The sequence below is a fragment of the Eptesicus fuscus genome, chromosome 14 (genome assembly GCF_027574615.1).
Source record: "Eptesicus fuscus isolate TK198812 chromosome 14, DD_ASM_mEF_20220401, whole genome shotgun sequence".
Taxonomy (NCBI): domain Eukaryota; kingdom Metazoa; phylum Chordata; class Mammalia; order Chiroptera; family Vespertilionidae; genus Eptesicus; species Eptesicus fuscus.
This window is the reverse complement of record NC_072486.1, coordinates 48,368,827-48,394,369: the sequence shown is the minus strand read 5'-3', so window position 1 is coordinate 48,394,369 and position 25,543 is coordinate 48,368,827. Positions and strand designations below refer to the sequence as shown.

General features: G+C 39.9%; 1 protein-coding gene across 1 annotated transcript in view; it reads left to right on the top strand.

Moving 5' to 3' along the window:
- The window catches only part of CNTNAP2 (contactin associated protein 2), a 1,332,959-nt gene that overhangs the window by 920,495 nt on the left and 386,921 nt on the right, over positions 1-25,543 (top strand). The window contains exon 14 of the mRNA XM_054726631.1: positions 13,666-13,822. Coding sequence (XP_054582606.1) covers positions 13,666-13,822 — 157 coding nt within the window. The remainder of the gene's footprint in view (positions 1-13,665; positions 13,823-25,543) is intronic.

Sequence of the window (25,543 nt, the reverse complement as noted above, 5' to 3'; positions counted from 1 at the left end):
CCAACAGCATAACTGAAGGCTGAAGCCAGAGCTGGCCTTATGGCTCTTGCCATGCTCTACAGCCCACAGCTTCCATTCCTATGACTGTAGGAGATGAATGGGTCCATGCTGAGTGATGAGTTGGATCACATATCCCTTCATAGAAAGCACAATCCAAAGGTCTAGATTTTCAGTTGGGGCGAGGGGGGTTACTAAAAATCCACCCTGCGAAAGAAGATGGCAAAGGAATTTTGACTGTCTGGACCTTGGCTTGGAGTAAAGAGAAAAAGAAAGGATTTATGCCTTGAAGTTATTTAACAAAAAGTCACTTCACACTATTTGCATGGTTGGGGGAAAATTCAAACCAAGAAAAAAAGTCGAGGCCAAGATATCTGAGAAAAGCAAATGCAAATTATCTAAGAGGAATACAACTTAAACCAGGCCTCAAAGAATTCCCACAGATGCATTTCTAAGGACATGATCTCAAAGGAAAAATAATCATGAAATGTATAGGGAAATGAGGTACCATAATTATAAGTCAATAGAAATAACTCATTGCATTTCAGTCCTGTAGAAACTTAAGATATTAAAATTATTGGATGAGATTATTTTTAAAGATGAAAATAAAAATATAATTAAGAAAGACACTATCATAAATAATGAGCAGCATTTGAAAAGGAAAAAGTTATAAAAATCACAATGTAATGGGTAAAATTAAAGGCTGACATGAGAATAGTGAAATGGAAAATAGATCCTGAAAAATTTTGCCAGAAATCTACCCAGTGAGACACAGAGTTGTTAAATATGAAAAAGAGATTAAGAGCAAGAAAATTAGGTCAAGAACATTTAATATATATCTAATTGGAGTTCTGGAAGAAGAGAAAAGGAAAAGAAAGGAAAGCACTATTTCAGGACATATTCACTAAGGATTCACCAGAACTGAAGAAAATACGCACATGCAGGTTCAGATTAAGGAGTCACAATGGATCCAAACAAGAGGGGGAAACATCCCAGCTGGACAGAGAGGAAGTAGAGATTACCAGCAAAAAGAATGAATATTAAACTGATGGTTGACGTCTTGACAATGGAAACATGACACATTACAATAACATTCTCAATCGGTTATGAGAATATAACCATCGACCTTGAATAAAACACCCAGAAAAACTACCCATTATAAATAGAGTCTAAGTAAAGTTATTTTTACATAAACAAAAAGAATAATTGTAGATAAGGCAAATTTTGAAATCATTAAGTAAATAAAGAGCACTATCCCAAAGAACTTTCTTGAGGTGATAAAAATGTTTACTGTCGATAGTGTGGGGAAGGTGTGGGGAGCAGGGTGTCACTAGGGGAAGGAGGGGGACAACTGTAATACTTTCAACAATAAAGATAAATTTTTTAAAAATGTTTGTTGGCCACTATAATAGCCACAAGTACATATGGCTAAGGGACTGGCGAACTAAATTTTAATTTTATTTTATTTTCATTAATTTTAATTTAAAGAGCTGCATTTAGGTATTGACATTCTATTGAGCAATACAGATAGAATAAAATAGCATAATTGACAAGTGTGAGTTAATGGACACTATAGAACAATTAGAGGATAAGCATCTTTTTCAAGTACATATAAAACATTTTTTAATATTGACCATAAATTAGACTCTTTAGAACAAATCTCAACAAATTTTAGATTTTAGTATCACAGAGATGTTGTTCTTGACCATGATCATATTAAATATTAAATAGAAGTTTATATTCTTATATATCTGTTATATAAATTGATACAACAGATATACAAGAATAAAAACTTCTATAAATGGATGTAACAATTAAAGATATTAAATTATATTAGCCTCATATAGTTTACAAATGATTCCAGTCTTACACAGTTCTCAAACCATTCTTTAGTCCAGTATTAACCTGATACCAAAATATAGTGATACTCCCTAGCTGGTTGCTCAGTGGTTAGAGCGTTGACCCGCAGACTGAAGGGTTGCGGGTTTGATTCCAGTCAAGGGCACATACCTGGTTGTAGGTTTGATGCCTGGCCCCAGTACATACAACAAATCGATGTGTCTCTCTCACATTAATGTTTCTCTCTCTCCCCTCCCCTTCCACTCTTTCTAAAAATCAATGGTAAAAATATCCTCAGGAGAGGATTAACAAAAAATAAAATAAAATTTACCAAAACATAGTGCTAGAACAAAGTAAGGAAGTGTCAGGCCAATGCCATTCATGAACATCCTATCTAATAAAAGAGTAATGTGCAAATTGACTGTCACTCCAACACACAAGATGGCTGCCACAAGATAGCCATCACGGGAGGGCAGTTGGGAGGGACCAGGCCTGCAAGGGAGGGCAGTTGTGGGTGATCAGGCCAGCAGGGGAGGGTAGTTAGGGGCAATCAGGCTGGCAGGGGAGCAGTTAGGCATCAATCAGGCTGGCAGGAGTGTGGTTAGGGGGTGATCAGGCTGGCAAGCAGAAGTGGTTAGGGGTAATCAGGAAGGCAGGCAGGAGAGCAGTTGGGAGCCAGCAGTCCTGGATTGTGAGAGGGATGTCCCAGATTGGAGAGGGTGCAGGCTGGGCTGAGGGAAACGCCCCCCTCCCCCCCCATGCACGAATTTCTTGCACTGGGCCTCTAGTAGTAGTAAAATATTAAACAAAAGAACAAGGTAAATCCAGCAACTTGTGTAAATAATGATTTTTCGCCACAAAGTTTATTTCTTTTACAAGTACTGTCTTTTTAAAAAGGCTATAAATGCAATTCACATTAACAGCTAAAAGGGGGAAAACATTATCATTTAATTAAGAAGACAAAACATTTAATAAAATTAAATATCAATTTATTCTTTAAAAATCTTATATTATAAATGGAAAAGAACTCAAAAAAAGATGCAGTGTTTTTAAAAACTGACAGTAACATCACACTTAATGGTTAAACATTAAAAGCATTTTCCTTAAAATCAGTAAACACATAAAAAAGACTCATCACTATAAAGTTTAATATTGAACAGTAGATAGTAACCATCTCATTAATACAGGAAAGTATATATAAAAGAATATATATGTTAGGAAAAGAAGAAACAAACTATCATAGTCATAAATAAGCTGCAAAAATTAATATGTCAATGGATTAATTATTTGAACTAATAACAGAGTTTAACAAGTTTTCTGGATACAATAACAAAAAAAATTGGATTGTATGTTTACACATACTAGCACAAAGTGTTGCAATGTGTACTGTTTAAAAACATACCATTTCTGAATAAATCTAATGAATACACAAATGGTCTTTATGAAGAAAATTATAGTTTATTCAGAAATGTTTGAAAACATCTAACTGCACAGATTTATCATGACAATAAGTGGGATAAGTGTATATTGTAAGCATGTAAAATTTTCACCAATTTATTGATTCAGAAAAATTCAGTTCAAAGTCTGAGCTGGATTCTTTTTCTTTTTAATTGAGGTGAGATTTATTAACATAATATTAAGTGAAAAAAATTGTGTTATTTAGTGTATTCACAATGTTGTTCAGACACCATACTTATGTAGTTTCAAACATTTTCATCATCTCAAAAGGAAACCACACAGGCATTAAACAAGAGCTCCTCATTCCTCTCTCCCCCCAGCCACTGGCAATCACCAATCTTTGTTCTATTTCTATGGATTTGCATCATCTGAACACAAAGTTGAGGAGGGAAAGTCAAATTGGATTCCTATGTTATATCATTAACAAGCCCACTTGTTGTTTTGTTGATGGTTTCTTTTGCTGTGCAAAACCTTTTTATTTTGATGTAGTCCCATTTGTTTATTTTCTCTTTAGTTTCCATTGACCTAGGAGCGGTATCGGTGAAGAAATTGCTTCGGCATATGTCTGAGATTTCACTGCCTGTGGATTCCTCTAGTATTTTTAAGGTTTCCTGACTTATGTTTAAGTCCTTTATCCATTTTGAGTTTATTTTTGTATATGTTGTAAGTTGATGGTTTAGTTTCATTTTTTTTTGCATGTATCTGTCCAATTTTCCCAACACCATTTATTGAAGAGACTGTCTTGGCTTCATTGTATGTTCATGCCTCCTTTGTCAAATATTAACTGAGCATAGTGGTTTGGGTCGATTTCTGGGTTCTCTATTGTATTCCATTGGTCTATATGTCTGTTCTTGTGCCAGTACCAGGCTGTTTTGAGAACGGTGGCTTTGTAAGACAGCTTGAAATCTGGTATTGAGATCCCACCTACTTTGTTCTTCTTTCTCAGGATTGCTGCCGCTATTCGGGGTCTTTTTTTTATTCCAGATGAATTTTTGGAGAGTTCTTTCTAGGTCTGTGAAATATGCCTTTGGTATTTTAATGGGGAGTGCATTGAATCTATAGATTGTTTTGGATAGTATGGACATTTTAATGATGTTGATGCTACCAATCAATGAACATGGTATGTTCTTCCATCTGTTTATGTCTTCCTCTTTCTCTTTTTTCAGTGTCCTGTAGTTTTCCAAATATAGATCTTTTACCTCCTTAGTTAAGTTAATTCCTAGGTATCTTAATTTTTTTGGTGCGATGGTAAATGGGATTCCTTTTTTAGCCCCTCTTTCTGTAAGTTCACTATTGGTGTATAGAAATGCCAGAGATTTCTTGGCATTAATTTTGTATCCTGCTACATTGCCACATTCATTTATTAAGTCTAATAATTTTTTGATGGAGTCTTTAGGGGTTTTTATGTACAATATCATGTCATCTGTGAATAAGGACAGTTTTACTTCTTCTTTTCCAATTTGGATGCCTTTTATTTCTTCTTGTCTAATTGCAATGGCTAATACTTCCAGTACTATGTCGAACAGGAGTGGTGAGAGTGGGCATCCCTGTCTTGTTCCTGTTCTTAGGGGAAATTGTTTTAGTTTTTGCCCATTGAATATGATGTTGGCTGTGGATTTGTTATATATGGCTTTTATTATGTTGAGGTATGATCCTTCTATTCCCACCTTGCTGAGTGTTTTTATCAAGAAAGGGTGTTGGATTTTGTCAAATGCTTTTTCTGCATCAATTGATATGATTATGTGATTTTTATCTCTCAATTTGTTTATGTGATGTATCACGTTTATTGATTTGCAGATATTGTACCATCCTTGCATCCCTGGGATAAATCCTACTTGGTCATGGTGTATGATCTTTCTGATGTACTGCTGAATTCGATTTCCTAGAATTTTGTTGAGGATTTTAGCCTCTATGTTCTTGAGGGATATTGGCCTGTAATCTCTTTCATTGTGTTGTCTTTATCTGGTTTTGGTATTAGGTTGATGCTGGCTTCATAGAATGAGCTTGGAAGTGTTCCTTCCTCTTGAATTTTTTGGAATAGTCTGAGGAGGATAGGTTTTAGTTCTTCCTTGAATGTTTGGTAAAACTCCCCTGTGAAGCCGTCTGGCCCTGGGCTTTTGTTTGCTGGAAGCTTTTTGATAACTGCTTCAATTTCTTCCATAGTTATTGGCCTATTGAGATTTTTAGATTCTTCCTGATTGAGTTTTGGAAGGTTGTTTTTTCTAGGAATATGTCCATTTCCTTCAGGTTGTGTAGTTTGTTGGAATAGAGTTGTTCATAGTATTTTTTAACAATCCTTTGTATTTCTTTGGGGTCTGTTGTTATTTCTCTTTCACTTCTGATTTTGTTTATTTGGGTCCTCTCTCTTTGCTTCTGGCTAGAGGTTCATAAATCTTGTTTATCCTTTCAAGAAGTTATAATGGCCAAAACCTTCCCAAAAAAGGAGTGCAAAAATGATATTGAGAAAAGGAAAAGAAATTAAGAGAGAAAAGAAAGAGAATAAAAAATAAGGGGGGAAAAACTATATGGGGAGAAGACTCCAATAAAACAGCCACTACTCCCAACAAATGCAAGAAACAAATACCTAGCGTTGAATGCAAACTACAAAGAACAACTAATATCAAGTGAGGTGAGGAAAAACAGAAGCAAAAAACAAACAAAAACAAAACAAAAAAAGAAAAAGCTAAACAATCTCACAAACTAGCATAAAAAAAACAATCTAATCAACAATCAAGCAAACAACAAAAAAAGGACAGAGAGAAAAAAATGGATAGTGAAGAAAGAGAAGAGAGCTGTGTATGGGCTTAGAGCAGGGGATTGGAAATTAGATATATAAGTAGGATGAATTTTTAACAGTGGGTAAAAAAGAAGAAATAGGAAATCTAAAGCAGGAATAGGGTAAGAGAAACAGGACAACAAAAGGGGAAAGTGAGGAAGAAAGTGTTGGCATAAAGGTAAAGTTGGGATAGAGTTAAATGATGCTAAAGGAAAGATGAAAATAGAATGTAGAACACTAATCCCAAAATAAAATAAAGAGAAAATAAAATGACACTTTAAAAAAAAGGTAAAATAGTAGTAGTAATAATATTAAAAATAAAAATATAATAATTAAAAAAGTAAAATCAAGTGAGGAAAAAAGAAAAAAAAATTAGTTTCTTAAGTAAAAGATGAAAAAAAAAAATAAAAATGTACAGTAGTGAAGGTCATTCACTTCCTCTACTGTTCTGTTTGGCATGACTGTTTTCTAGTCAGGACAGTATTGAAGTTCCCTGCATTCCAATGCTCCTCCGTGTTTTCAAGCAGGCAGTACTTCTTTGTTTCTTATACTCTTTATTTGTGTTTACACAAGAGTCAATTTGTGATTCAACCCCTGGGTGGCAGTGTTTCTGGATTGACCTCCAGGTCTATAAGTCCTCTCTGGCTGGTGTTTAGATTTTGTTTTCCCTGTCACACTTAATACTGGTTTTGGGGGAATGGGATGTCCCAGAGCTGGTTCTCTGATCCCCAGGTTCCACAAAAACAACTTTCCCCTGCAGTCTCTTACAGTGTCCTCAATTGCGTGATCCTATGTACCGGGCTTAGTAATCAAAGGCAAGGAATTAAAGAGGAAAAATATATATTAAAAAAAGCCAGAGTAAGAGACGCTGTGCATGTCTTTTTTCCCCTGGCACTAAGCAGCAGGTACACTGGTAAAAATTTTACGCTGCCTTTTTGTGCCCAGTCCAGCTATGGGTTGATTTTTAGAGTTCCCTTCTGCCAGCAGCCCTGCAGATCCCCTTCCACGTTCGCAATCACAGCCGTGGATTTTGTGAGGTGGAGACTTCCCCCAACCTCTAGATCCTGTTTGGCGCATTTTTCTCTCCAGCCTGGATAGCAGACCTCACATTTCCCTAGGCGTAATCTGACCTTTCCTTGAGAAGGTGCAGAGCTCCTCTGAGTCGGCGTGTTCACGCTGCCTGAGATCCGGTGTTCCTGGGTTCACAGTTGTTTCCTGGTGTTCTATTTGTAGAGTCACGGGATGTATAGGCGGCGCAGTCTCCGCAGTAGAGCCCGTTGCTCCGGGAGAAATTTCAGCAACAGTGGAGGCTGCCCGGTCCCGGTCAGGGGAGGCCGGTCCGGCGGTCCCCAACAGTCCCTTGGAGTATAGCTGACCCTCACCCACAAATATACACTCCCCGTACATCCACACACTCTCCTTTCGTTCTCTCACTCACCCACTGTCTTGCAGTCTTCCTTCCCGTCGGCAGGCATCTTCCCAATCTCTTTAAAATAATTTGTAAAAATGTAGATCGAAGTATTTTGGGTGGAGGGGTGGGTGGGAGAGGCCAATGGAGAAAAAAAGGACATATGTAATACTTTCAACAATAAAGATTTATTTTTTAAAAAGAAAGTATTTTTATGATTTTAGGACAATAAACCAAGACGAAAATGTTAAATTAAGGTGCGTGTTGATTGTATAGTATGCCATTTCAGTTACAAATTAATATTTTGCTACTAATTTGAAAAGTTATAGCAATATTTTAGATATAAAACAAGCCGGGGTACATTCGTTATCAACCAAAAGAAGTCAACACATGGGATATTGAGATAGTATAAATGATAAGGTGGGGTAAGGCATGTTCTAGCAAATACATACGGTTTTTAATGAAGAATAAAAATAAAGGGAGCAGCCAGTACTCACACCAATCATTGTCCCTGAGATCCAATTAACTCCTTCTTCATTTATTCTGTAAAGAGGAAAAGTAATATTTAAAATAATTGGCTACGGCTTTTCCAGTGGAAAAAAAGACTACAAAAGTGCATTAGTACATTATACAAGCAGCATGTGGTTCCATCCAATCACTTTGCTATTATTAACCACATTTGCTCCTACGGCCTTGGTACAAAGAAATTATCCAGAGTTATTGAGATGGCCATGGAGGCCATTGACCTGGCTAGAAACTGAAGGCAAGTTAACTTGGAGTAAGTTGGTCTATTTTGTTCTCTTTAACACTGTTCAGAATTATGAACTTCCATCTCATCTGTCACTTCAATCCCATTCACATTAATAAAATCTAATTCATTTGAATAGGATTCATACTGATTTGATTCAACTCAATCAAATTGTGCTGGGTGGAATCAGTCCTTGATTGAAATCTATTAAATTCAATTCAATAAAATAAATTTAAATATTATGCAGTGAAATTAAATTTTAATTAATTACTATTTTCAGTTCAGGTCCATTTTGATCATGAACTTCAGTTCTCCATTTCTAAATTTGGGCCCTATTCAAATTAATAAAATATAGTAAAATCCAGTGTAATTTTGAAAGATGCAACATGAGGCTAATGAACTACATTCATTTCCATTCAGCCCTAATCAAATGAGTTTAGTGACATTCAATCACAGTGAGATAAAATGTTCACCCTTAACCACATTGAATGTTTACATTATAACTTCAAATGGTGATTTCCCAACTTTACATCACTGTCTGTAATATGAACTCCACAAAGCTTCTTGGATTTCATTCTGTTTGGTCTTTGCATTAACATAGAACAACATAGAATTAGATGGTTGGGAAACAAGTGAGAATATCATTTACCCAGTTGGAAAAGATGATTTCACAAAACATAGGATGCTTGAGATACAGTCTTTTGTATCTGTGAGTATGTCTACATATATGATTTTTAATTTTATTTTTAACCTTTTGCACTCGGATGTCAAGTGTGACTCGACACGGTTAGCATTAGAATAAAGGAATCAAGTAAAAAGCAAGCAAGTGCAAAGGGTTAAAGTTCTTGATGTAAATAGTAAAATTAATTTAGAAAAAAGTGTTAGAATGATGATTATTCTAAAAAAAATTGAAAAATATTTTTATCTTTATTTGTTGAGAGTATTACAGATGTCCCCTCCTTTTTTCTCCCCAGTGTCTTTCTCCACCTGGATCTCACTCTACCCTATGTCTTCACTACCCTATTGCCCGTGTCCATGGGTAATGCATATATGCATATAAGTTCTTTGGTTCATTTCTTCCTTCCGGCCCCCCCCTCCCCCGCTCCTTCCTTCTCTCTGCCAGTCTGATCCATGTTTCCATGCTTCTGGTTCTATTTTGTTCATCAGTTTATTTTGTTCATTCGATTTCTTGTTTATTTTGATTTTTAGATTCAATTGTTGATAGATATGTATTTATTGACATTTTTTGTTCATATTTTTTATTTTTTATTCTTTTTCTTAAAGAAGATCCTTCAGCACTTCTCTCTGTCTTTAACCTTTGGCATTTTAATTGTGATGTGTCTTAGTGTGATGTGTCTTACATGTGTCTTAGATGTGTCTTAGGGTTTATTTTGTTTGGGACTCTGTGTTTTCTGGACTTAAGTCTATTTCTTTTACCAGGTAGGATAAGTTTTCTGACATTTGCTTTTTCAAATAGGTTTTCAATTTCTTGCTCCCTCTCTTCTTTTTCTGGTACCCCCATGATGCAAATGTTGGTACACTTAATTGTCTCAGAAGCTCCTTTACACTATTTTTATATTTTTTTATTCTTTTTTCTTTTTGCTCTTCTGATTGGGTGTTTTTTTGCTTCCTCGTACTCCAAATTATTGATTTGATCCTCTACTCCCCTGTTAATTCCCTGTAAATTGTTCTTCATTTCAGTTAGTGTATCCTTCATTTCTGACTGGTCCTTTTTCATGACTTTGATGCTCTCACTAAGTTCCTTGAAATTCTCACTAAGTCCCTTGACATTCTCACTAAGTTCCTTGAGCATCCTTATAACCATTGTTTTGAACTCTGTATCTAGTAGTTTGCTTGCTTCCATTTCATTTAGTTCTTTTTCTGGATATTTCTTCTGAACTTTCATTTGTGACATGTTTCTTAGTCTCCACATTTTGGCTACTTCCCTGTGTTTGTTTCTATATATTAGGTACAGCTGATATGACTCCTGGAATTGGTAGAGTGGCCTTGTGTAGTAGGTGTCCTGTAGGGCCCAATGGCTCAGCCTCCCCAGTCATCATAACTGGGTACTCTAGGTGTGCCTCAGTGTGGGCTGTATGCACTGTCCTATTGAGTTGAGCCTTGATTGCTGTTGACATAACTTGGAGAAATTGACCCCAGGCCAATTGGTTGTGAGGATCACCTGTGACTACAGTGGAAGAGCTGTTGTGCAGAAGATACCCCTATGAGGCAGGATTTGCTTTAGTTGGACTTGGGTGCTCACCGAGTTCACCCTTGAGTGTGTCACTCATGAATGTGTAGAGTTGTAATCTGTCATAGTCTAAAGATATCCACTGAGTACACTGGGTGCACTGGTTCTGGGGCCTTCTGGGAGGTGCAAAGTCAGCCACTACCTATGCTCTGCCTGGGGCCACCTGGCACAAGCTACAGAGAAATCTATAGCTGGATGCTATTTGTGTTGGGCTTGGAGGTGCCCAGGCGAGGCCAAGCTGTAAACCTTAGTAAGCTGCTACTAGTGCCAGACCTGGGGCCACTTATTGAGAGCTATGAAGCATGCTTAGTCCAGCTGCTAGTTGTTTGAGAGATTTTAGTAAAGTCTGAAACCTGAGGCAGGATAGGCCATTCATATGGAAAAGCTACTGCAAACAGCTTGTATGGGGCTATAAATTGGGTGGGGTGGGATCTCAGAGAATCACCAGGGCAGGGCATACAGCTTGGGTCAGGTTGATGAAGACTCAGATATAGCACCTGCCAGTCAGCTCTATGGGGATGTGAGGGGAGGAAAGGTCTCAGCAGAGGAACAATGACCTCTGCCACCATTTTTATCTGGGAGAAAGTTGCCCCCCTCCCATTTTTGCCCTGATGCCAGACAATTTAATTACTCTCTAGATGTCCTGGATCCTTTCAAGTTGCTGCCCCAGTGCTGGAACTCAGAGGGAGTGAGTCTAAATAAGTCCATGCATGACCCCTTTAAGAGGAACTTCCTGGGTCTCCAGCTACCTCCTCGTCAATCAGCCACAATCCCTACTGGTTTTTACACCAATTAAAAATGTCTTTACTTAGTAAGCATATTATTACCATTCATACCTTGGAGTATTATAATCAGATCCAAGTGGTTAGCTGAAATTGACTGATAAAGAGGAGAAAAAAATTGGTGGTGCCATGGTAAAAATGGAAGGGAAACATAAATGGGAGACTTTTCAGAATGCAGTCATTTCTTTAGAAAGAGATTCCTGCTCTGTGAGGGGCTCCAAACAACCAGAGGCTTCCAGACCACAGGAGCCCTGGAAGGCTGTAAGGAAACTGCCAGCAGGGAGCAGAAAGCAGAGCATTGAAAGGCAGGTTTCTGCTGCTTTTGTACTTGTTCTAATTCCTCTGTTAAAAAGCCCCCTGCGCATAGTTAATGGAATTTGTAGTAACTAGGTAGTAGTAGGTATAATAAAACTAGATTGTATTAAGCTAAAATGATGCTTTTAAGTTTTAATTTTGGAAACTATAAACCCTCATGGTATTATTTTTAATATCTTCTAGAAGTGGATTGAATAGAATTAATTAAATGTCCAAGTGACCATACTGGGTCTCATCATAGACTGTATCAAAATAATATTTATTTAAGAAAACTATTAAGTTACTTTTTGTAGCCCAGAAGGTCCAAAGACACATTTTGCAAATCCCAGGTATGTACCACATTTCCAAAAAGAGGTCCCTCGCATTTGCCCTTGTGTTTCTGGAACAACTTGTTATTAGAAAAATTAACAGAGATCTATTGGTTTCTTCAGTCTTGGGAAACAAGTAACCTCTTTTCTTTTTCCCTTTCTCAATTTAATCATTCAAACCATAATAAACCCTTCACCACCATAAAGCCTAATCTTGAGTACAAGCAGTATAGTGGTTATATTTAATTCAATCTATGCTTGGCTCTTTTAATACAATATGCCTTTGATAGGTCAGCCTCTAGTTACCTTAGAATATGGTTCATTATTAACCTAATCTTGTCCCAATATTTACCCCTACTTAATATAGTTAACAGACATCATCATACTCTGAAAATAGAGAAGTTCTTGAGCTCTTGGCACTAGGTAAATTATTTCTTTTCTAACTACTTCCTATTCTTGTCTTTAAAAAATATTTTCATTTTTTTCGCCTTGAACTGCTTTCCCCCAAAGCCAATTAACAGGTAAATAATGATTAGTAAAGCAAAAAATACAACTTCATTAGCATAGCGCTGGAAGAAGGCCATTCTCTGGTCACAGCAAATTGAATCCTTCTCTTCTTGCTGAACACAAAATATACACCAAATTAATAATTTATTTTGATAATAGTGACTTAATTTAACCATATTAGCCAGTGCTAATAACAAAGTATACAATTTGCTCTTTCCCTGGATTATATTTGTCTGATTGGCATTCTTCTGCACACAGCAGATGTGCAAACAGTTCGGGAATAGATTTTGCGCTTAACTTCTTTTCCCAGGAAGGAAAACAAAATAGTATTGATTTTGCCTCGTCCTAACTGGGACCATTAGGTATATAAGACTAAAAGTATTTTGATTTAAGAAATAGGTGGGGAGGTAGGGGGAAGAAATGGGAAATTGGGCTACTCTTACCTGGTCACTATAGTATGTCACCTCCTTGAAGTTAATAAAGAAAATGTCATTGCATATTATCCTTTTGGATCCTGTCCTGGTGTATAGTAAGACCCCCTCCCAAAAGGGAACTGAGGGTGTGCCATGTGAGATGAGCTCAGAGCCTGGATCCCATGCAGAGCTTAGGGCTCCTGCTGGAACATCCCTGGTCCAAGCAACTTTGCAAGGAGACTTCCTCTGCTGGGCTTCTACTCCCAGAAGATGCTGGTGGGAATCAGCTGGCTCCCCTCTCCATTTCCCCTGTAGCACATTTCTCAGCCTCATGCTAAAGGAGAGGCTTCTAATTATCTTGCTTCCTTTACTGATTTTTATGAAGAATACTGAGCCAGCTCCTTTGGTTTGTACAATTTGCCATCACTCTCTGTAATGAAACACTTAACACTGTTGGATTGTTCTAGTCACTAGGAGAAATAATCCAAGATGGAACTGATGTTCTGAGATATATCCTCTCACTGATTATTTGAGGTTCAGACAGAGCAAGGGAGCTTCTTACCAGGCCAGCCATTAACTCCACTTCTCCAGGTGTTTCCTCTCCCCACCAGGCATGTCAGTGTCCCCTAGTTTCCAAAACGAAGGACAGTACCCATATCTTGCTGGGAAAACTTGAGCTTGCAATCCCCTTTGCTGTTTTTAATTAAATATTCCTATCATGGGAATGCATTTACTTTTAAGAGGGGTAAGTGATGTTCAGTCTATCAGAGAGCAACACTGCTCCTGGGGAAGGAGGGGGAAGTGAGATAGTATCATGACCCATTCCTATTCCTATCTCAATGTGCCTCTCCCCTTTCTTGCAGATGGAAGTCCTTACACCTGGTGGGTTGGCAAAGCCAATGAGAAGCACTACTACTGGGGAGGCTCTGGGCCTGGGATTCAGAAATGTGCCTGCGGCATCGAGCGCAACTGCACAGACCCCAAATACTATTGTAACTGTGACGCGGACTACAAGCAGTGGTGAGTGTGGGCACGGCATGCGAGCTCGCCCTGCCTTGTGCTTCTCGGTCACACTAATTAGAGAGAAAGTAAGTTTGAAATGTGCTGGAATCCTATATAATAAAGAAGTAATATGCAAATTGACCATCACACCCTTACATAAGAAGGCTGCCCACATGTGGTCACAAGATGGCTGCCACAAGATGGCCGGCAGGGGAGGACAGTTGTGGGCAATCAGGCCAGCAGGGGAGGGCAGTTAGGGCGACCAGGCCGGCAGGGGAGGGCAGTTGGGGCGACCAGGCCGGCAGGGGAGGGCAGTTGGGGGCGATTGGGCCAGCAGGGGAGCAGTTAGGCATCAATCAGGCTGGCAGGGAAGTGGTTAGGGAGTGATCAGGCTGTCAGGCAGAAGCAGTTAGGGGCTGATCAGGCAGGCAGGCAGGTGAAAGCGGTTGGGAGCCAGCAGTCCCAGATTGTGAGAGTTATGTCTGACTGCCAAGGGGTCCCAGATTGGAGAGGGTGCAGGCTGGGCTGAGGGACATTCCCCCCAGTGCACAAATTTTGTGCACTGGGCCTCTAGTAATAAGATAATAGGTTAAGAAAGTTTGGAACTCATCCAGTTGACAAATGTCAAGAGCATTTTGAAAAACATAAAAGCAGAGAGAGGTCAGCACTTCAAGGGTGTGCATTTAGAAATAGACATTCACATAACTGAAGTGTCCATACATTATCCAGAGAGGAAAATAATGAGCCATGTAGCGGGCGGTGAACGTTATACAAGGTGCTTTGGAACAATGAAGCCCATGTGCAGCAGGTGAGAGCATACACTGTAAACGGTTGCCCACGGTGACTACGTCCACCTCCTGCAATGTTTGCTTTCAGTGGCTGCACACACAAAAAAATGGGGTGTGGGAGGGGAGGGAAAATCGTTCTTTGCTCTTGTCTTCAGCAGTAGTGCTGGCTGCTCTACTTTTCTTTCATGCTTTGAACTGTGTGTAACTCTAATAGAAATCAGTTTGAGAAAGATCTAGTTTGGGTCTCTTTCATCCTTCTGTTGGCTTTTGTCCTACTTCACAGTGAATGGCAAGGTTTGTGTCAGTTTTAAAGATAAAATCAGCTGTCATTCCGTGTGAAAAAGGCCCCGGAAGTTCAGGTGGAAGAACACAAACCTAAGTAAGGTTCTTCCCAGAGGCACACAGGCAGCAGGCACCTGCTTCTCACAGCTTCAGAGACAGGGAGAGGCCCTCTCTGTTCCCTTCTGGCCTCTGGAGGCAGCACCGAGCACAGCCTTGCGTTTTTTCACTTGACAGGATGCCCTCGCCTCTGTTTTACACTATTTAGAAGGCAATTTACAAGTTTATTCAAACAGCTAACTGAAAACTAATTCTGATTATAAAGTTAATAGATTGTTTGGTAGGATGTCAACCTATATTTCAAAAGCCACATTTTTTTATTTTTTAGTAAATGGATTACTGAGGCTATATATTGCAGTGGCTTAGAATTTCTGTGTATGTATTTAAATAGCTATCATTATTCTTTAATTGTGGTGCCTAGTAAAGAGAAAATCATGATATTCAATTTGTAATTATGCTTAAAAGATGTATGTGCACATACACATCTATACATCTATACAAAGACTGGGATTCGGGAAAGTGGAATCAGAAGGACAGTTGAATGAAGTTAACTTTTTCATTCATATTGTCAGTCAATCATTCATTCTGTCAATCATTAACTCAACAAATATTGATTGATTTCTGTGCCAGGGATTCATCTAGGGGTGAGATAAAACCGTGAATGACAATAACAAGAACTGCTCTGGCTTATGGTCTGTTGACACTTTTATAGTTGTGTGTTCTTAAGCAAGTTCCAAGACCCTTATTTGTCTGTTCAACATTGACTCACAGCCCTGTTGGAAAGCTGACGTTGGGTGCAGCCTTCCTGACTACAAGTGTGAGCTCTGTCCCAGGTGGTTCAATGTCCTGGCACCTCACATTCAATTCTTTGTCCTACCACAGAGGAAAGTTGAGATATTAATGAAAAGGGACATCTGGTGCATACATTCAACTGAAGTTCGTTTTGGCCAGACATCGTGCTAAGTGCTGAGGATTCCATGACAAATAGAGCATGCTCTTTGTCCTCAACATGCTCAAAAACTAGTGGGGGGAAACCCATAGACAATGCAGTACAATCAGTGCTCTGATGAAGAGATTGCAGGATAACAACAAAGCCAGTGGAAGAAATTTCAAGCCTAACAGAGGGAGTGGAGGGATGAGGTAGGAAAGCCCTTACAGAGAGTGATGCTTGATAGTGAAGAGTTTTCCAGCCACACTCTCCCTCAAAATGTGGTCTTGGAGTAGAGGTATTAATAAGCATGATCACTTTGAGGAACTGTCTGTACACTAGCTCTGGAATGTGATGTGAAGAAGAAAGGAGAACCACAGTAGGGCTGAGCATGTAGGAAGTATACCATTAGAACTTTGATTCTTTTTAGGGTGATAAGAGTTTGTATTTATCTTCAGTGAGCCCTTTGGAGGAGGCTTGATGGGAGAGGCAGGAGGGGAGAAGGAGGGTGTCGTGATAGGCCTTGAAAGGCATCAGAGGCAAGACCATGGAGAAGAAGAAATATATATGAGATATTTTGGAAGTAGTATCTGAAGGACTTGATAGTTATGATGATTCATGAAGAGAGAGAGGAGACTGGATAGGTGCCCGACGGGAATGGAGTGGAAGCAAGGTCGCATATCAGGCCTAGGAAGATGATGAGAGCAACTTTGAAAATATTAAATTGGAGGCACCAGTATCACGTCATGTCTAAACTCATAGGGACACCATTAGTGGGATTGCCAATAAGAAGTGTAGATTTTAGAGAAATGTATTTGCACCTGAAAACATTTTCAAGAACACACCTGAGTTGAGATCACAGATGAGAAGCAGCCTCACGCACGCACACACCCCTCCGGCAGGATCTGATTGGATCATAACTTTTCAGTTCCTCAGCGACTTGGACACTGCCAATGTATTGTTTCCTTCTGGCTGAGTCACATATAACACATCCCCACCCCTTCGCTTTTATAAAATGTGTCTAATGTTTCATAATAGAGGCATTCTATTGTGAGCAAATGGAAAAGTATAATGAATATGTTTCTAATAAATAGCTAATAAAATTATCTTCCCTCTCTGGCATAAGAAAGAAAGCTTTTAGTGATGCCTTATCAGTCTTTGAATTCACCAGCACCTGGCAAAGGGCCCACTCTGTGGATGCTTTCAATATGTTGCAATGAATAGTTGGTTCTAGAGTAAGGTGACCAGATTTTAACATTGATAAAGCGGGACACCATGGACCGGGCGGAGGGGGGGGTTAATATATTTTATTGATTTTTTTACAGAGAGGAAGAGAGAGGGATAGAGAGTTAGAAACATCGATGAGAGAGAAACATCCATCAGCTGCCTCTTGCACACCCCCTGCTGGGGATGTGCCCGCAACCAAGGTACATGCCCTTGACCTGAATCGGACCTGAGACCCTTGAGTCTGCAGGCCTATGCTCTATCCACTGAGCCAAACCGGTTTCAACCCGGGGGGGGGGGGGGGGGGTTTCTTGATTAAAAATTTAGTCTATATTGTAATCGCTTTTGGGGTTTTTAATAAAAGGAAATTCACTTCTTAGATCATCGTTGAATTTGCATCCTCTTTTCTTACTCCTTATGTTAAAAATCTTAAAAAAATAATTTAAAATTATATTATAAATTATTATATATATATTGCTTAAAAACACAGTAAGTAGGTACATAATTACATGAACATATTTTATTGTTAGTTTATAAATTAAATTAATTTGATTGTTATAAAGTAACTATATTTTTAAAATTATTTTAATCCTATATTTCTTTCTAAATAATAACAATACTAACTTGTATTATTTTTCCTCTGAATTTGCCGTAACGTAAGTCCTAAGTGTCACTTTCAAGGCCAGCGCTAGACTTTTTGCCACCACTATAAAATATAAATAATACGAGTACTGTCTGCTATATTCAAGAAAATTTATGTATCTAATCTAATAATAGACAAATATGCAAATTGACCACACCTTCGCTACACCTAAGCCACGCCCACCAGCCAAGCCACGCCCACCAACCAATCAGGACGAGTATGCAAATTACCCCAACAAAGATGGCGGCTAATTTGCATATCAAGACAGAGTCCAAAGAAGCCAAGAGCTGCAGAAGGGAGTAAAGCTTCGAAGAAGCAAGCAAGCCAGGGGGGAGGAGAAGGGCGGGGCAGAGGCGGGGCCGGGGGTGAAGGGAAACGCGGGCGGGCTGGAGGAGAAGGCGGGGCGGGTGACAAGGGCGGGGCGGAGGTGGGGGTGGGGGCGAAGGGAAACGAGGGCGGGCTGGAGGAGAAGGCGGGGCGGGGGACAAGGGCAGAGCGGAGGCGGGGCCAGGGGGGCGAAGGGAAACACGGGCGGGCTGGAGGAGAAGGTGAGGCGGGGGACAGGGCGGGGCGGAGGCGGGGTAGAGTGCAGCAGGAAATCCTATTGCAGGATTTTTCCTGCAACGGGAAAGCTAGTTTATGAAATAAATAAATAAATTACTTACCTAAATTATCTGAATAGCTGATTTGTAATGACATCACTTGTTTAACTAGCTTACTAGCACGCAGTACGATGTGTATCATCTGAGAGACAGTTACAAAATGTTTTCGTCGTTGCCAATCCCAAAAAATGCCATTGTGCATTAAGTCCAAACAATGGTGGTCGAATTCTAACAACTAATCAACAATGCAAACTTTGATAAGCAGTTCTCGATAATCAGTTCTCAACAATTATTTGCTATTATTAAAGTTTAACATTATAAAATTAACAAAAATAATATAAAACTCATATCCTGGCTAAATAGCCACATGGCCACTGAAAACCGTATATTCCCTTCCCGTTCTCCTGCCGTTCCCTAGCTTGTCATGCATTCTTTTCAAAAATCAGGACTTTTTTAAAGTGCCATGGGACGTGGGACAAATTGTTAAAAATCAGGACTGTCCCGCCAAAAGCGGGAACTCTGGTCATCTTATTCTAGAGGTGTGTTCCAATACTGTCAGGAGCAGTGGAGAAAGCAAGACTTGGAGCTGGCAGACTTGATATCCACGCCAGATTTTCTATTACAGGGGGAGGCTTTTAACCAATCTGAAACAAAGATTTGTTGTCTGCGTAATAAAAATAAATCTTGGTTTGTCAGATTTTTGTGAGAATTACATAGAATATAGAATATGAAAACATTATATAAATTGTGCAGTATGAGATGCATTGCTGTTTGCAATTCTTAATTATGTAATTCTCATTGTGATTCTTAATGATTCCAAATGAATCTTAAGGAATGAAAACAGACTGAAAAGTATGTCTCTTTCTGTTCTCCACCTGCTATGCAGCAGGTCTCAGGTCAAATTATTCCATGGCAGCATTGGAGAATAGGCTTTATTGGAGAACCTTACAAATCAGGGGTCAACAAGGGAAGAGAAGGTACAGGACCCCAGTGCCATCAACCCTCAGAGAGAGAGTCTGGAGCCAGGCTATTATGCTGAATACATCAAGTATGTATGTTCCAAGGAACCCTTTGCTTCTCCCACTTCGCATAGTGCAAGGAGAGCAGCTCTCTCTTAGGGCACCAGACAGCTGGCGTAGGGGTTGGCTATCTCCAGCATTGTCTGGGAGTCCTGGAACAAGGAGTGAGCCAGGCCTCTTTAGAAAGCCACTTTGGGTACAACTTCCTTGACTAGGAGTGGGGAGCACTCCCCAGCTGGTCCATTGTCCAGGAACCCAGAGCATGTGCCCCCATAATCACCACTATTCAAGTTTTTTTGTCCTACCACTGTGAAGAGGAAAGGAAAATCTAGTACAGAAATCCAGGGGAAATCCATATATGTGAAACCATATTTGTTGTTATCTATACATATATATAAAAGCCTAAGCGATCGGATGACCAAACATCTGAACTACTGGTCACTATGATGCTCACTGACCACCAAGGGGCAGATGTTCAATACAGGAGCTGCCCTCTGGTGGTCAGTGCACTCCCACAGCCAACACCACTCGGCCCCTCCCCCTGCTGGCCAACCTCCCACAGCCCTGATCGGCCCTGATCAATCGCTGGCTAAGCTGAGGGACCCCATGTATGCACAAATTTGTGCATCAGGCCTCTAGTATTATTTTTATTATTTAATGTTGAATGGAACTCTAGCTAAAATCATTAAAAATTTTTAAAATTACAGATGCATAAATTAGGCCCCAGGAAAAATAAAATTACTTTCCAAAAATTATGTTACTTTCTAAAAAATGATAAGCAAAGAGAAGACTAAGACCCAGGTTTCCAAACTTCCAGTCCAGCGGTTTTCTACAATATCATGATCATGGAAGACTATTCATGTTGGTTTAATTTTTATGATTTATGAATATAATACTTTAACTAAATGTAAGTTTTAAATATAAACTTAATCAGTAGACCACATGTTATATGCTCTTTTCTAAAGAACTCGAAAACTTAAGATTACGCATCTACTTTGCTGGAGTTAAATACACAGAAATAGGCTCAGATAAATGAGGTTGTAGCTCAGCGTGTCTCACAGCAAAGAGGCAATAGCTGGTTAGAATGAGAAGCATCTCAAGAATTGCCTGATTATCTATGCTGTGAGAAGTTTTGAACAGTTACTTCTGAGATTGAATATGATTTAACATTTGTAATTTACTATTCATAGTTATAGAAAATATTCCCACCTACAGTGCCAGGATGCTAATTAAGCGAGGCTCGGTCTCAGCTAAGTGCCCACCACTGGGTAATTCCTAGTCTCTTGTCGCCTGACTCAATGAGCTATATCATCGCATCTGAAATTAGCAATACCGAAATGGAATTACCAGTGAAAGCATCCACTCATAGCTGGAGTGCCCTTCTCTCCTTGTAGAATTTCTGGATGGTTGTGTCCTGGCCAAGATGAGCACATTCATAGGGGGAAATTAGTGAGGTGAAAATCCATTAGCACAGTGTCCCCATTAGTGAGCAGTTCCCAACCCAATATTAAAAAGGTTAAATGCTTCCCCTGTGTGCCCTATTTCATTGACCCTGAATGGGATTGGCTTGTCTATAGGGCTTTTCTTCCTAGGCCAAAAACAATCCATGTCCAAGGTTTGAAGGCAGTCAAACCTCTGCAGTATATCCAACCAGAAACGTTCTTGTGATTGGGCCAGTCTACTCTCTAACAACTAGCTCCTAAATATTTTCAATATTTTGAAAAATAATATTTTTTATTGTTTTTAAACAATTTCATCTAACCTTATTAATAACATTTTTCCATGAAACATGTTGACTTTTGCTCAAAGTGAAACACTTATATGTGTGTTCTCATTTATCATATTGTTCAAATAATAATAGTGAACACTTAACTGCATGTTAATTACATGCCAGGCACTAATGTAAGTGCTTAAATGTATTGTGTCATTTTAAACACATTGACCATCAATGAAGATATTGTTTTGTCCTCATTTTACACATGAGGACATTAAGCCCCAAAGAGATTTCGTTCCCTCAGGTCACACAGCTAACATGTGGTAGAGCCGAGATTCAAACCTGGGGCAGGCAGACTTCATGTTCATGTTTGGATATTACACAGCAAATGTAAACGCTGTAAAATTTTTTAACATATGCACTACATACAGTACAATTTTTCCAATTTTTATAACAAAATATTTACTGTCTTAGCATTTTAAAGTGTATAGTTCACTGTTATTAAGTACATTCATTTTATTGTGCAACCATCACTCCCTCCATCTCCAGTACTCTTTTCATCTTGCAAAACTGTAACTCTGTCCCCATCTATAATAATAAAGAGCTAATATGCAAATGGTCATCATGCCCTTACGCTGTCATACCATAACAGCTCAGACACTCAAGAGAGAGGTATGGAGACCAGCCAGGCACAAATGAGCTCATGAAAGAGGAATGGGGACCAGCCAGGCACCAATGAGCTCGCGAGAGAGGAGAGAGGAATGGGGACCAGCCAGGCTACAGCCCAGGAAAGGGACAAACCGTGCACCCCATGGTCCCAGGTGCCAGTGGCTGGCTCTGCGGCCTGGGAGAGGGACAAGCCACCTGCCCCGCGGTCCTGGGCACCAGCAGCTGCCCCTGCAGCCCGGGACAGGGACAAGCCACCCATCCCACGGTCCTGGGCACCAGCAGCTGCACCTACAGCCCGGAAGAGGAACAAGCCTCCTGCCCCACAGTCCTGGGTGCCAACGGCTGCACCTGTGCTTGTGGCCCGGGAGAGGAACAAGCTGCCCGCCCCATGGTCCCAGGCACTAGTGCCTGTGGCTGTGACCCGGGCAAAGCTGCCCGCCCATGGTCTCCTGTGGTTGCGGCCAGCTCGGGTGAGGCCAGCTCGGATGATGCCAGCCCGGGTCCTGGGTGCCTGTGGCTGGCCGGAGGAGGGAATCCTGGGTCCCGGGTGCGGGGTGAGGCAGAGGTGGTTAGGAGCGATCAGGCCAGCAGGGGAGCAATTAGGGGTGATCAAGCAGGCAGGCAGAGGTGATTAGGGGCAATCAGGCAGGCAGGCAGAGGGGTTAGTGGCAATCAGGCAGGCAGGCAGGCGAGCAGTTGGAAGCCAGCAGTCCCAGATTGTGAGGGACAGTCGGACATCTCCTGAGGGGTCCCGGATTGGAGAGGATGCAGGCTGGGCTGAGGGACCGCCCCCTCCCCCCACACGAATTTTGTGCACCGGGCCTCTGGTTAATCAATAACTCTCCACTGCTCCCTTCCCCAGCCCCTGGCACCCACCATTCTTCTTTTTTCTCTGAATTTGACTGCTTAGTACCTTATAAAATGGAATCAAACAGTATATTTTGCGTGTGTGTGTGTGTGTGTGTGTGTGTGTGTGTGTGTGTATGTGTGTGACTGGCTCATTTCACTTAGCATAAAGCCCTCAAGGTTATTCTATGCTGTAGCCTGTGTCAGAATCTCCTTCATTTTTAAGACTGAATAATATTCCATTTATGTGTATACCACATTTTGTTAATTTGTTCATCCATCGATAGACACTTGGGTGGCCTCCACATTTAGTCATTGTGAATAATGCCGCTGTGAACATGAGTATACCATTTTATTTTTAATATCTACCTTACTCAACTCTTTGGTATTCCTGATTTCTTTAAATCTCTTGTTTTGATTTTATATTAAAAGTAATTTTATTGTAAATAGGTTCAAATTTCAAATTATTTTCTAAATATAACCTGGTTTGTAATCCTAGCTGTGTTGCTTGCCAGCTCAATGACCTTGAACACGTTACAAAAGCTCTGTTACCTCAGCATGAAATTGAAATAATAACAACACCTACATTATCTGATAGATCAGTGGTTTAAATGAGAGGATACTCATAAGCGGAAACACACATCTATCTTCCACTATAACATATATTTTTAATTGTTGTTACTATGTCCAGTAAGCCCACCTCACACTACACACACCCATGCACACCACAAGTTATCTCATGGTTTCCTGGGTGCAACCTCAGAGGTGTTCAAGAAGAACTTCTCAATCCTTTCACGCTGACCTTCTTACCTGGGTGCCCTGTTGTCAACCCTGCTGCTGAGGCTGTTTCCTGTGAGATCCTTGTTCTGTTGGCTGTGGCTGCTGTCTCAGTCTGTGACCATCACTGATGCTGCCATGGAGGGGAGAGGGCTCCCCAGTCATGCCCAGCACAGTGGAAACCTCATTCTGTCTTTCACTGAGACTCTGCTGAAGGCTTGGGGCTTACAGAAATTTGGCACTGAGAGCAACGTACCTCTGCTACCTAAATAGCCATCTTAGAGACCACAAGCAGGACTCTGATCCCTGAGTCCCTGCCTAGCTCCCAGCAATCCTTGCCCCAGACATCAGACCAGCTCTCACTAAGGATGTTCCTCAGGCACCCTTGAACATTTGGATCTAAACTGGGACCTCCCCCAGAGCCAGAGGAAGAGCAAGTCCTTCCACCCCATCCCAAACCCTACCTCAATTCCCAGAGGAGGGATATTTGTTTCTCAGGGTGATTCAGAAATTAAATATTGATTTCTTTTTAGGAGAAAATTCTTAGCTTAAGACAGAAAGAGCTGTGTCAATCACTGTGGCCTGAAACAGGCCAACCTAGTAGCCCAACCTGGGTACTTGGGTTTGTTGGATATGTTTTTCCAAGTCAGGGTTTAGGCTGAGGTGACACCTGCTATGTGACAGCAGTATGACCCAATGTATGCAGTGACAACATCAGTCCAGTTTTATTTCATAATCTTTCCTCATCAGGGGAGAAGTCATGGAAGCCACCTTTTTAAAGGACAACTTGGAAATTGCTATCCAAAATTTAACTCATAAATTCTTTGACTGAACCCTTTGCTACATGGCAGTTACTCTTTTAAATAATACAAACAAATATAAATACTAAGACTTTATTTTCCATTTTTCGTGGCAGTCAAAACCAAACAAACCCAAGTAGAAATGTCTATTAATAGAGGATGAGATAAATTTACTGTAATTTGGTGGTGAAAGGAATGAGACATATACACAAATGCTTGCATGGACGGATGGCCAAGGTGAAAGGCAAAAGGCAAATTGAAGGAAAGTATTTTGATACAAGTCTGTTTTTAAAAAATGCCTATAGATGCATTGCCCTTATATATGGATAGATAATTTTTGGAAAATGCACAAAATAAAGGACTCATACTAGTTAGCACAGTGGACTAAGAATGAGGGATCTTATGGGAAACTGTCTTTATCCCATCATACCTCTTACTTATCCTTTCAGTTTTCTGCCATGATTACATATAACCTGTTCAATTTTTAAAAATTTAAAATACGTTAGGAAGCTAAAATAAAAGAGCAAGGGCTCCCATAGGCATCCTGTCACCTAACACAACCACATTAAGCTGTTCTCTTAAGAAAAGGCAGATAGAAGAATCATTTTCAGCAACCATAAAAGGCATCTGCATTCTTGATTCTGCTTACCCCAATACTGACATGAGTTTCAGACCACACCTGAAAACATCCTGCCATTGGCTGAATAGCCATGTGAAAATAATGTGTGTGTTTTATTCTCATTGATCTGAATACTGTGAAACTCATGTTTGTGCTCTTAATGCTTTGAGGATTCTTTACCTCCCAACATAACTCAGGGTGAATAATTCAGTGGTCTTGTTCATCATGCCTGTTATAGACGTGTGAGATTATGAGGAGTACTGACATCAATTAGGAGGCATACTCTTCTGGGTGCTAAACTGACCAAAACAATAGTCGATACTCAAATAAAGGTGTGTATGCATGTGTGAAATAAAATATTAAAATGAATAGCTAGTGATACATTTCTTTTTTAGATGCTTTTTTGATCTAATGAAGGATATCTTCATTAAGTTAAATTTTGTTTAAGAAAAAAGAGCTTTGGTCAGTGTTGTTCATTCGTTAGAGTGTCAGCCCACACATCAAAAGGTCACACGTTCGATCCCCAATCAAGGGCATATGCCTGGGTTGTAGGTTCAATCCCCAGCCTCATGCAGGAGGCAACCAATCAATGAGTCTCTCTCACATCCATGTTTATCTATCTATCTATCTATCTATCTATCTATCTATCTATCTATCTATCTCCTCCTCTTTCCCTCCCCTTCCACTCTCTATAAAAATCAATGGCAAGAATATCCTCAGATGGTGAAGATTAACCAAAAAAAAATTTATTTTAATTCTATTTAGCTCCTA